Source organism: Epinephelus lanceolatus, chromosome 16, assembly GCF_041903045.1.
Source record: "Epinephelus lanceolatus isolate andai-2023 chromosome 16, ASM4190304v1, whole genome shotgun sequence".
Lineage (NCBI taxonomy): Eukaryota > Metazoa > Chordata > Actinopteri > Perciformes > Serranidae > Epinephelus > Epinephelus lanceolatus.
In genome coordinates, this window is record NC_135749.1 from 15632647 (window position 1) to 15645216 (window position 12570).

The following is a 12570-nucleotide window of genomic DNA, read 5'->3' on the forward strand; positions in this document are numbered from 1 at the left end:
CAGTGTCCGTGATTTCCTGCGGATGACACTGTGTTTTGTACAAATGATAAGTGGTGGTGAAATTAAAGATTTGATAATTTTATATGTTACTTGTCATTAGATAGATGTGAATTATTCTCTTCGTCAATGTGTACTACTATTTGAAAAAAACATACAGCCACATATTATGATAATATCCCTCATTATTTGTATGATTCATCATGAAGTGTATTTTTTTCCTTTCTTATTAGTCTGCTTCATCAGAAAGATGAGATAAAATCATCAGCGAGGTTCCCCCGTGGGAGACAGCTGAAACAAAGTACAGTTTAACCGACATCCAGCAAACAAAAAGATCAAACACACACACACACACTTTTCAGCTCTGTTTCCACAAAATGCTTGATGTCCTGTCACGCAGAACTTAACAAAGGACAACCCCATTTTAGAATGAGACAAAGAGACAAATGAAGATGAATGAGGCTTCTTATGTTCTTCAGTGACACGTGTGAAAGGACACCAGAGGATCAAACTCATTAAATCGTTGAAATAGAAGACATGGTGAGGAGAAAAGAAAGATTTTTAGTTACGAGTAGTGCCGTACCTTCATAAAGCTCCTGACGTGCTCCTCTTCCTTCAGGAAGTCCTTGTAGAGCCTGCTCCAGTGGGCGACCAGCTGCAGTACCTTACGCTTCCTGAAGAGAGCGTCTTTGCCCTCCTCCTGGCCCCTGCAGCGGGCGCTGCTATAGGTGAGAGCGGTCAAGGAGACAACGAAGAACAGTGCAGAGGCTGAAAGGATTAGTGTGTGTGTGTGTGAGATTACACGAGTGTGTTTGCCAGTAAGGATATTGTCCCAGCAGAGCCTGACAGAGGTCGTTAGTGGACATGAACACCAGATAGGTCAACAGGAAGTCATCCAGCAGCATTTCTGAAACAAAGGAAACATATCATCAGTCACTTCCAAGGCCTTCACTGGCAAAGTGGTCGACTTATCTCTGAATTAAGATGTGAAAAGCCTCCTTTGGTTTCCCCCATTCTTCACTTCTGATTTCCTCACTCAACATTATCTATTGATAAATGTACCCTCCATGTGTAACACATTAAAAGTAGGCTTTAACCCCTCAACTTCAAGAATGACCCTTCCCATTTTCCCCTCGTTTGGTCCTTCGTAGCTTTTAAGTCATGATAATCAATCACTGTGTATCAACAGTGGATCACATGACTGTGCAATGTGAAAAGGGACTGCTGATGGACAAAGTTAGCAACTAGCTTGTGAAAATAGTGGAGCATCTAGCAGCTAAAGAGCCAGATATTTCCCTCAGGAGTCGGTGGTGACCAAAAACAGAGCTAAAAGCAGAGTGAATGTTGGGCTTACATTCATCAGGTGGACAGACAGAGGACTAATGATGAATGCTAATGTTGCTCCATGTCTGTTGGATGTGAATATGTGCGTCTCTTTGCTAAGACACTCGCCATAGCAACTTAAAAAGGTGAAAAAAATTGATCGCAAACAAATGTCAAATATCACTTATCTCAATGTTAGTTATTAACATGCTGTTGACAGAACCATAGAGGCTGAATTCAACCACAAGAGCATTGCAGCACCCGCACAGTCTACAATATGGACATGCTACTGTTAGCCTATCTAGTAATCCATCTTCACAAAAGGCAGCGGTTGCAAGCATGTTTATATTTAATATTCTACATAACTGCATTTGCAAGACAAACGTTAAGTATACTGTGAATACTTTCTACATCATCACACAGAGACTAACATTAAGGGAGCAGAGCAGCAATCAGACAACATACAACAAATCCGCTGCTCAAGCTAGCGACACATAACATTCATAACAAAACAGTATTGTTCTCCACCTACCCCACATTTTGTCATTCTTATACAGACATGACACTGTAAGGTGCTTTCTAAATTATTAATTCATCAATTAATGCAGTTAACTCTAAAATATAAAGACCATGAAACATTTATCTTACAGTGTTTTCACACCTGGCCCTAATCAGCCCTCTAAACGGACTCATTTTTTGCACATATGTGAACACTCCTAGAGAACTCAGACCCCGAGCTGGTCTGAGTATGGCTGGCTTCAAGTCAGCGGTGCTGTTCGCTTAATCTACGCCTTGTGAACACAAAGCGCTCCAGGCTCTCTTTGCTCTTTGCCATTGTATTCAGCCCTCTCGATCACATGCTGTTGCACTGGGACACTTGAAAAAAAGTCAAAACCACATCGGCCTGTAACGCTTGCGAAGATGCAGGATGAGGAGTAGTTTGGTCCACGGAAGATACTGCACGTCTCCAGATGTGGAATGTAGAACACATCAAACGGCAACAGTCTACAGCAGAGAAACGCTAAGGTTTAACTCTAAACCTCTTTAACTCTACTCTTTAAGTTCATCTGAAAGTGAGGGGCTTCATAACCACACTGCAGTGCCACGTCAAAGTAAACAAAAATAAACTGTGTCAATATATATTACATACAGGCTATAGTGTGAACTGAGGACTGAGGGCCCGTCAGAGCTGAAGTTGACCTGAGTCCCTTTTCTGTTGGTCCACTTTTTGGTGCACGTTAAGAGGATTGAGTTCAGTTTGTTTAAAAATAACTATATGTGAAAACACCTTGAATTGCCAGATATGTTTTAAGTTTTAGTGTGTCCAAAACCTTAGTATGAAACCATATAACTTGCAGTGAAATATTACAGTATGCAAACGCTGGACACTTCGCCAACATGAATATCCCATAATGGGTTAGCTTGAGTAACCACAGACGGATACGGCACCCCCTGATTTAAAAGCTAGTGTATGGAAGCATTTTGGCTTCTGTGAAGTTGAAGGGAAAAGGGACCTGGACAAGAGCTACACTGTATGTAAATGGATCAATCTATTTATGGATCATTACAGATATGATCTCTTTTTAACGCAGCAATAAGTCACACCGGGAGAAAAATTATTAATAATAAATAAATAAAAATAATTAATAATTATTGTGTCGAAATTTCCGTGCATCAAGAATCGTTTCATAATCGCATTGTAGCTCTCTGAATCGTAATCGAATCGTGAGGTGACTTAAGATTCCCATTCCTACCACTCCATCAAATAAAAACCTGCTCCATGTCTTGTGCATAATTTCATAAACATTTCCTGAAAATTCAGCCCGGCATATTTAGTATCTTTGGAGACTTTGGAAAGAGCTTTAAGGAAAGCTAGGCAAACATTTCTTTCTCTTGGCTCATATTCACAACAACTTCAAAAAACTAAAGAAATTCATCAGAGTAGAGCAAGCTAATGTGCAGGAGAGACGGCACCAGTGTGTGTATATGTGTGTGTGTGTGTGTGTGTGTGAGACTCAGCAGGTGTTCAATGGGTAAGAACCGAATATAAACAGCCCTCGTGGCAGATGGGTAATGAGCCATTGTTGGTGATGTGAAGGAGCTGTGATGTGTGTGCATGTGTGTGTGGTGTTTAACTCTTTTCCTGGGAAAATGTGTGACCCAAATATGGCTCTGTCGGGCAGAGAGCAAAGAAATCAATTATAGAAGACTGAGCAAAGGCTGCAGCATTAATATTTGATCAACTGTCTCCTCTTTAGAAATAAAAATACAACTTTTCTCAAGAAATATTTTTAGGCAGGTCTGACTGAGCTTATCACTTTTTCAAAACCCTGTTGACTTACTTTCTGTGCAGCTCCTTCTTGACCAGCTGTTGGCCTTTTTTCTGCCTTCTATTTCCCTCCCTCACTCTCTCCATCCTGAACTCTCCTCATCCTCACCCCCCTTCTCTACACCCCCATTTTCATTTTCTCCTTCTCGGCGGTTACATTTCCTCCCGCTACTACTCTCCTCCCACGCTCACCCTCTCCGAGCTCTCTGTGATGATAAATATCCATTTTCATCTTCAACATATGCCCTCTGCGTTTGCCCGCTGGCACACACAAAGTCAAACACATGCACTCATAGACACAGCAGTACACACACACACACACACCCAAACACATGCACACAGCACCCTGATGAATAACTCATTCAGTTCTGACCTTGGGGACTTTATCTCTTGCGAGGGAGAAAGGAAAAAGAGAGAAAATGTGTGCGTGCTGAACTAATCGCAGTAATCTGCTGCTGTGTTTTTTTGTTGTGTGTGTGTTTTTACGTGTACGTGGGGAGGGGTGGTTGGGGTAATCGCTCTCTCTCTGTGGAAGCGTGTTCGAGCCTGTTCAACATGCTGCACAGCTAAGCCCACTAAAACGGCACACTGATGCTCAGCACCACCCTAGAGGGCCTACACACACACACACACACGCAGACACGCGCACCCTCATGCTTATTCAGCACACACAGACCGAAAGATAGACACACAGATACAGAGACAAAGACAGCCAAACATGCACATACACTCTTGATCTGCATCCCTGCTTCTGCCTCCTTAGAAAAAAAAAAAGTGTGTCTTTTCTCTCTTCAGTGAATAAATATCAGGCAGTCCTCCTCCACAAAGACCATCTCAGTTCTCTCTCTCTCTCCGACATTCATCTCTCTCCCTCTTTCTTCGTTTGCTTCCTGCAATTCAGTGAGATGGCTCCCTGTGGACTACTGGGAACTGGTGGTGCTGAGCTGATACATAAAGAAGCCTTGTCTTAAAACGGTGCACACAGGCAGGAGCTGGGTTTTATAAAATGCAGGTTGGGACCCAGATGTCTCTGTGTGATAACCTTATTACTTCACTGGACCAGCGCTCTGTGGTGATACAGAATTGAATTTAGTTTGATCCAGTGGACAAAGACATCACAATCCATTGACTATGACAAGAAATCAGTTTGTGTTTATTTATTTTTAAATGCGCAGGAATGATTATCTTAAGCCCAGCATACACTGTACAATTTTTAAAATCTTGTTGTCAATACCAGCTCACACTGTACGAGTGAATCGTCTGCGATGTGCGGCCAAAGCTCACGATTTATGTGCTCACACTGTACTGTACGTTCCGATCATCAAGCATGATCAGAGAGCTCACACTGTACGGGTGAAAACGGCTCGTCGGCCCCTGCTGACTGTCCTGCCCGTTGTATCTCAATAAAGATACATTTGAAAGCTCCGATTTGTTCCGGAAGTGCCGTTGTTGTCAACGAAGCAGGACAAGCAGTTTGCTTTGATAATTTGCGCTATACTGTGTGCCAAAACGTCCAAAAAGAAGAGGCGTTGGTGCATATGGACTCGCAGATGGCTTGAGAGACATGGACAGTATGGTTTGTCCATTTTACAACGAGAGTTGGAGGTAAGCCGGCTACAGCTGGGTGCACCCTCTGTGTGTGTGTGTGTGTGTGTGTGTGTGTGTTGTACCTCGGCGCACTCCTCCTCACACAATTTAGAGTCACCAGTTAACCTGCATGTCTTTGGACTGTGGGAGAAGTCGCAGCACCCGGGGAAAACCCCTGCTGGCACGGGGAGAACATGCAAACTCCGCACAGAAGGGCTCCCCCACCCTGGGTTCAAACCAGGAACCCTCTTGCCGTGAGGCGACAATGCTAACCATTGCTCCACCATGCTGCATTACTGTAGGCATATTTAAAAACATTTAACATTGTGCAGCTTCAGAACAAAAAAAAATCTGTATCAGACTTCTATCTGAAAACAGTAATGGTTGAACCTTATCGCCAAGGCACTGCCAAAACTTTTTTGTAAATGGTTTGTAAGGCAGGGATAACTTCACCTGCTTCCTCACTGGCTTTTGTTGTGGTGATGCCAGTGTTACTACAGAGGAGCACAATGTGTAATGGCAGTGAGTAGTAGACAGACTGACATTTTCAGAATGCACTTGTACCACTTTACACAAAAAAAAACTTGGAGGTGTGGTATTTATGGGTCATGATGCAATGGTTGTACTGGTCTGGCCCACTTGACATCAAAGTGGGCTGTAAGTGGCCCATGAAATAAAATGACCTAACCTAACTCACACCTTTTTTGGCCTCTCTCCTGTGGCTGCCTGTAAAGTTGAGAATTGACTTTAAGGTTCTCCTGTTTGTGTACAAAGCCCTTAATGGTCTGTCCCCATCCTACATCACAGACCATCTAACCCCCTATTTTGCGCCCAGGTCCCTCAGGTCAGCTGACCTGGGGCTCCTGGCTGTCCCACACTCCAGACGTAAGCTCAGGGGTGATCGTGCCTTTGCTGTGTCTGCCCCAAACTGTGGAAGAGCATCCCCCTCCCAATCGCATCTGCCCCCAACATTGACTCGTTTAAGTCCAGGCTCAAAACCCACTTTTATTCATTAGCATTTGAGTCCCCCTTATGTGGTTTTCCCTGACGTGTGCCTGTGTGTGTTGTGCCTCTAAAGGTGTGAGCTGTGTACCTGACAGTTATGTATGCGTTTTTAGCATTTTATTCCTTTTGTACAGCACTTTGGTCAACATGAGTTGTTTTTAAATGTGCTTTATAAATAAATTGGCGTTGAGTTGTGATCTCACATCATATTTACTGTCAAATAATCCCGAAACCAGCAGTTGATTACCGTAAATAGTATCATAGTCCCTTTTACTAGCCTGGTGTAGCTACACATTTTGACAAATAAACAACAATTAAAAATAAACAAATAATTTTTTTATAGAAGTTCTTTGGACGTATAAAAGCAGGTTGTTGGCTACCTCAAATTATGTGTACATTCTTCAGTTACCTTGTAAGTTATTCATATTCCTTTAGTCCACAAGGGTCCTCAGATCAAAGGATCAAAAGGGTTTTACATAAAATTAAAAATTAAGTTGTCAGTAGTGTTTGAATTAAAGACCTGTCCCAAAAATAGGCCTGCTGAGTTCAGGGATTTAAGCAAATAATGACCCAGGCTACTAACTGAAGTTTTACGTTATTTAACTGAAACTGAAACTTACAAAAATGAACTAAGGACTATTTTGATTTGACAAAACTAACAGGAATTATTACCAATATTTTACATTATAAACAGTTAACTGATTATATGAAAGAACAGTAAAAATATATTAAAATGAAAATAATTTGTTGCAGTCCCACTCTCAGTGCAGTCTATGTGCTAGCTACGCTGCTACAAAGCAAATGACGAAAAACAGTAAAACAGTATAGCACTACTGTAACTCCTGCACTGTCAAAAAAAAAAAAAAAAAACAGTAGCTATAAGGTTAACCCGAGGATTGTGAAAATGAGACATGACAGTTAACAGCTCGCTGAAATTGTTTGCAACAGAAATGCCTGCAGCACCTCGAGGGAATCATTTCACAAAGCCATTACAGCATTTAACGTCTTGAATGTTCCTCATATTTTCAGATTTACAGGCAATGACTTGGCTGAATGAATGCACAAACACACCTGGCTGTGGTGTGAGAGTTGACTGACTCATGCAGCCACACACACACACACACACACACACACACACAGCATAATCGAGAGGGACTGCATACCTCCTGGGTTGAACCCACTGCATAGAAAATGAAAGAGACACAAAAATCCATGTTGGACTGTGTTGTAACTTGTTGTGTGGCACTGAAAATGAAATTCCTCGAAATGAGAGGGTGGGGAGTTTTAAACATACCTTTGGTCACACGGCAGAGACAAACATCAACTGCTTTATTTATATAACAAACTGTCTAACTTTCCGCTGACTTTTATTTAAATGAAATTTGTTCTATCTGTACGTTTCTATCGCCTCATGGAGAAACAGCCATGTTGTGTGCACGGATGCCCTCTCACAGATGTGTTCAGGAAACATGTGTCGACAAACTTACCACTCTCCCTGCTCTCAGGCGCCCCTCTTTGGTCGTCCAGCCGCAGGTCACTTAGCAGATGCTCCAAGATCTTCAGCGGTGTCCCCGACACCACCACATACCTGAAAGACGAAGAATCTTCCTCACTAGAGCAACAAGTACGACCCCTTCCATCCCTCCATCCTCCCTCCCTCTCCTCTTCCTCGTTCTCCACATTGTCATCATCGATGTAGCGAAAATAGGGAACATCAAATGTACAGATTTCTGAACTGCTGTCCTCATCATCATCATCATCATCATCATCATCATCGTCATCCCCCTCATCTTCATCATCTATATCCTCTTCTGCCTGTGCAAGCGTCGCTAGCTCGGTGGTCATCTTCATATCTATACACTTCCGCAGGATCGGCCCTCATCTAAGCTTTGCATACCCAGGAAGGGTGCTCTTCTGTGGGACAAACTGCCTTGCCGTCTGCTCCTGTCAGCTCGGAGCTCCAGAGATTAAAGCCCTCTCTCTGACAGCTTCTACAGTAGCACTCGGAGGGAACTGATTGCTACTGAAGATGCTGAGCACTGTATACACACTGAGGTACACACACACATACACACACCCACTTAACCTGCCTGTCACTGACACTCCCTGCATTGTGCCTTAGGTCTTGGCACACACTGGCCTAAAACACACAAACACAGACACTGCACAAAGAGATCTTCTTAAAGGAAATGTACTTGTCCAGACACACACACACACACAAATGATCTTTAACGCATGCACTGATTTGTAGATGGAGGTAAACCAGTCTTGGTGTCATCTTTGTTTCTCTTTCAGCTGGAAACAAAAAAGCCATTCTCTTCTACCCGCTCTGTGCCAGAAGCTAAAGCATACATTATCTTAGACGCAAACACACGTATACACACAGCGTTGACAACACCACTGATACTTTGCATGTGCTTGCAAGAGTGTGCGGTCGCAACTTGAGAAGTAAAAACCTGAAAACGAGAGGGAGGAGTACTATGATTATGTTTTTGTTGCTAGTGTCGGTTAAGAGGGCTCTTATTATGTAGGAGGAGGGACTGACCTCTTGTCGCAATCCTCCTCTCTGGACCCGCCCCCTGACGACGTGGGTGAGGGCCGGTCTGATGGCGACGTCACCGATGACGTCACTCTCCGCAACACCAATACGTCCCGTCCTCTCTCCTTCAGACAAACCCTCCCCACTGCCTCCTGAGAGAGAAAAAGAGAGAGGGAGAGATATGTCACAAAGCGAGGCAAGGACAAAACTGGTGGGAGGTGATTTAAGGGAGTGAAGACATTGGATACTGTTTTCAAACAGCAGACACTTTAATCCTCGACGGGCAATAAAATCCATGTCATGCATCTGTGTCTACTTTTTTTATACACTCACTGTGTGAGTTTATTGATTGAGCAGACTGATCAATGAAAACCCAGTCAGCGCTTATCGAAGCTGTGCATACCAGGAAAGAGAACCAAATACCTGTGTCCAGTAGAGGCAGACGGACACACCAGCTGGGCCAAAAACTATAGGCCTATTTCTAGGGTTGGGTACCACTCACATTTTAACCAATACCAGTAACGGTTCCAGCATGAGAAATTTGGTACCACTTCCCCAAATTTGTTACCAGAACTCAACAGTACCTTTTTGGTACCAAACTTTCTCTGTAGCGGTAACTTAATAAAATAAAATGCAATTCTGCTTTTTTGCTCTTTTCAAATCACCAAAGAATTAATTTTCTATCTCTGTCTGCTCATCAGGCAGTGATACTAGGCTAATACTAAAATGACAGAGAAAAGAAAATGGACCAGTTGCCAAAACTATCGCTGCAGACCGGTGCTGCGTTACTGGTTGGTGGGGAAGCCAAAGGAGCCGTAAGCAAAGAGTCCAACAGAGTGGGTGTTGGAGCCAACAGAGCCTCCTGTTTGAAGTTAAACTCTGTGGCTCTAGCTGGGTTTCAGTTTTTGGGGCGCTTTAAGACACTTCCACCTCTTGTTTTAACCTAGCATTCCCAGATGCACTCTCAGGTTCCAGCATTTAGCACTGATGGATTTGATGTAAATCAGTTCATAGTAGATCCAACATAATTTGGTTGCTACAAGTACATTTTGGTACCAAACCCTGGTTGAAGGTTGTAGCATAGGCTGGGGAAAAAACATTAAATGTGGGAGCAGATCCGAATCACGGAGCAGATACGCAAATTATTTTTCACTTTCATAAACATTGCAAGATAGGGCATTTGGCCGTGGCAGAGGTCCGCACTATCTAAGTGCACTTGTAGTTACAAGATGAATTGGTTTCTGTGTATATAATGTATGAAATGCTACGGATATATTTGAGGTCATTTTCCAAGCTGTGTCGCCACTGTGTCAGGTATTGAAAAGTTTAATTTTCATCTGTGATGTCTCGCTCAAAACATACTATCTTCGTCACAACTCTTCACCGACTCAACCGACTCTGAGAAATCATAATATGAAAAATGTTTTTACATTATGTCTGTATTTAAAAACACAAATAGCCATATTGAATTAATATCAATATCGTCATGGGCCTCAGAAGTAGGGCTGCACAATATGCAAAAAGAAAAATCATATTGTGATTATTTTGACAGATATTGCTCTAAAATCACAATATGAGTAGCAATTTTAGTGGGAATGGTAATTTTTGCTTTTCACGTCATAGGAAAAATATAAAAATGATGATGATGTGATTTTTGCTGGAGCCTTTACTAAACAGCAGGTTCCCTTATGACTGGATTATGATGTGTTGGCCGGGGCATCTCAGCAGTACCACAATGCTTCATTCATAATGGTTTGTTGTGACACATTATACCTTTAAAAAAAGGCAGCTCCTGTGATTTGCCATATTGTGATATAGATAAATCTTCCAATAATTGTGCAGCCTTACTCAAAACTCCCGTATTAATCAGGCTCCAGTGTCCAGACCTGTTCAATTAAGATTAAAATGTTTCTCCACCACCTTCACAAATGTGGCACACACACACACACACACTCAGCAGTCCACACATACAGACACAGGTTGTGTTGGCACCATCACAGGGAAGTATTGCATTTCCTGCCTTCAGAAGAAATGCTATTGTGTAATAAATAACAATGGAGACAACTAGAAATGTGGGCTGACACTTGAAATGATCTCCTGCTCCAAAAATGAACAGCAACTTGATCTGTGACTTCGGCGCGCACACACACACACACACACACACACCTGCAGTGACAGTGGCACAGAGCTCCAGATGGACAAAGGAGCACAATAAGAAACAGCCTGAGGAGAGGTGAGAAAAAGGAGAAGAGAGAGGGGGATCAAAGGCAGAGGACGGGAGCAGGAGGAGAGATAAAGAAGCAACGTCTCTCCCCCAGCTGCTCGTTGCAGTCTCTGTCGCAGCCAGAGGGATCGAGCAGCAATCATAACTGACACAGAGAGCTTTCTATGCAGGGCTGTCTGTTGCACTGTTTCGGCCTTTCACACATGCAGATAGATTAAGTAGGAATGCACACAGTTTTGTTAAGTCATATATTGTTATATACATTCCATGATTTCATAATATCCTGGCAATGATAGTTTTTAAAAAGACAATCACATGAAGCTTGAAAAGAGTCTTAAGGTTCATTAAAAGTGCCAAAGTACAGTAATCAACTGTGATGTACGACATCATGGAGCCTTAACGTAGAACACTAACGCAATCACTGATACACTAACTTTGTAACAACAAAAACAAGTCAATAGACAGCCTGACAGGAACAAAGACACGACCACACCAACTTGCACGCTATCTCTGTGCAGGTCTGATGAAAGGAGTTGTCTGATCCTGAGAGACGGCAGGTGAGGACAAAACAATTTGCCCAAAGTGCTCTGTGTGTGTGTGGACATGCACTGATGACTCATCCGACTGGAGTATGATACAGATGTTCAATGCACTGAGGTCACTGAAGTCTCTCCTTCAGCTATGTTGGCGTGTGAGTATCACACTTTCATCTGATTAAAAACGATATGATTCAAAGTTTGTTTCTTTTTATTGCAATTCTGCCAGATCGTTGCCTTTTATTCAACAGATCTGACAAACAGTACAAAATGCTACATAGTCCAACCTAAATTTAAATTATCCAAAGGTTTTGTCCATTTTTACCTAAATCGAAAGTTTAAGGACTGAGGTGTCCTATATCCTATACATGTCATACAGCACTTTGAGGCAAATTTGTGATTTTGGGGCACTTAAAAAAAACTTACTTGTCACTTGTAAATCTTCATCTCTATGTTGACTGTTGGTTGCTGTGTCTCAAATCGGCTACATCCGTCAGTACACTAACATGTACTACTGTGTACACTCCTTGCTTACGTACAAATTCTGACAGGGTTGTGTTGTCTCAAATCGAACATGGCTGTTACACACTTAACGGAGATGACAATCACAAGATGTGGTAGCTTCTCTTCCTCTGCTTCGCAAATCGCAACCGGGCTGAGCATTATCGCCAACATTTGACAAACGATTGTCACTCGACAAAATATCTGCTTGTTTGCTCACTTGAATACTTCTGTATTTGTTTATTTATTGTATTCATCGCACATTTCTATGTCTATGAATGTCTGTAGCTGATAGTGGCTGCCACATTTTGCAATTATTTACAAGCAACTGACCACAAACCTAATCCTACAATCTACTGCGCAGAAGACATTTTAACATGCATAAACACCAAACATAACCAGAGTTGGGTAAGGGTTACTTTAAAAGTAATCAAAGTACTTTACTGCGTTACTCTTTTTTAAAGTAACCAGTTACTTTACTGCGTTACTCCCTGAGTAAAGTAACTCTAGTACTTTTAAAGTACTTCCA

General features: G+C 42.4%; 1 protein-coding gene across 1 annotated transcript in view; it reads right to left on the minus strand.

Moving 5' to 3' along the window:
* The window catches only part of rapgef5a (Rap guanine nucleotide exchange factor (GEF) 5a), a 63557-nt gene that overhangs the window by 10947 nt on the left and 40040 nt on the right, over positions 1-12570 (minus strand). Inside the window, exons 10-13 of the mRNA XM_033637673.2 lie at positions 8787-8932; positions 7729-7829; positions 826-904; positions 581-725 (exon numbers count right to left, since the gene is read on the minus strand). Coding sequence (XP_033493564.1) covers positions 581-725; positions 826-904; positions 7729-7829; positions 8787-8932 — 471 coding nt within the window. The remainder of the gene's footprint in view (positions 1-580; positions 726-825; positions 905-7728; positions 7830-8786; positions 8933-12570) is intronic.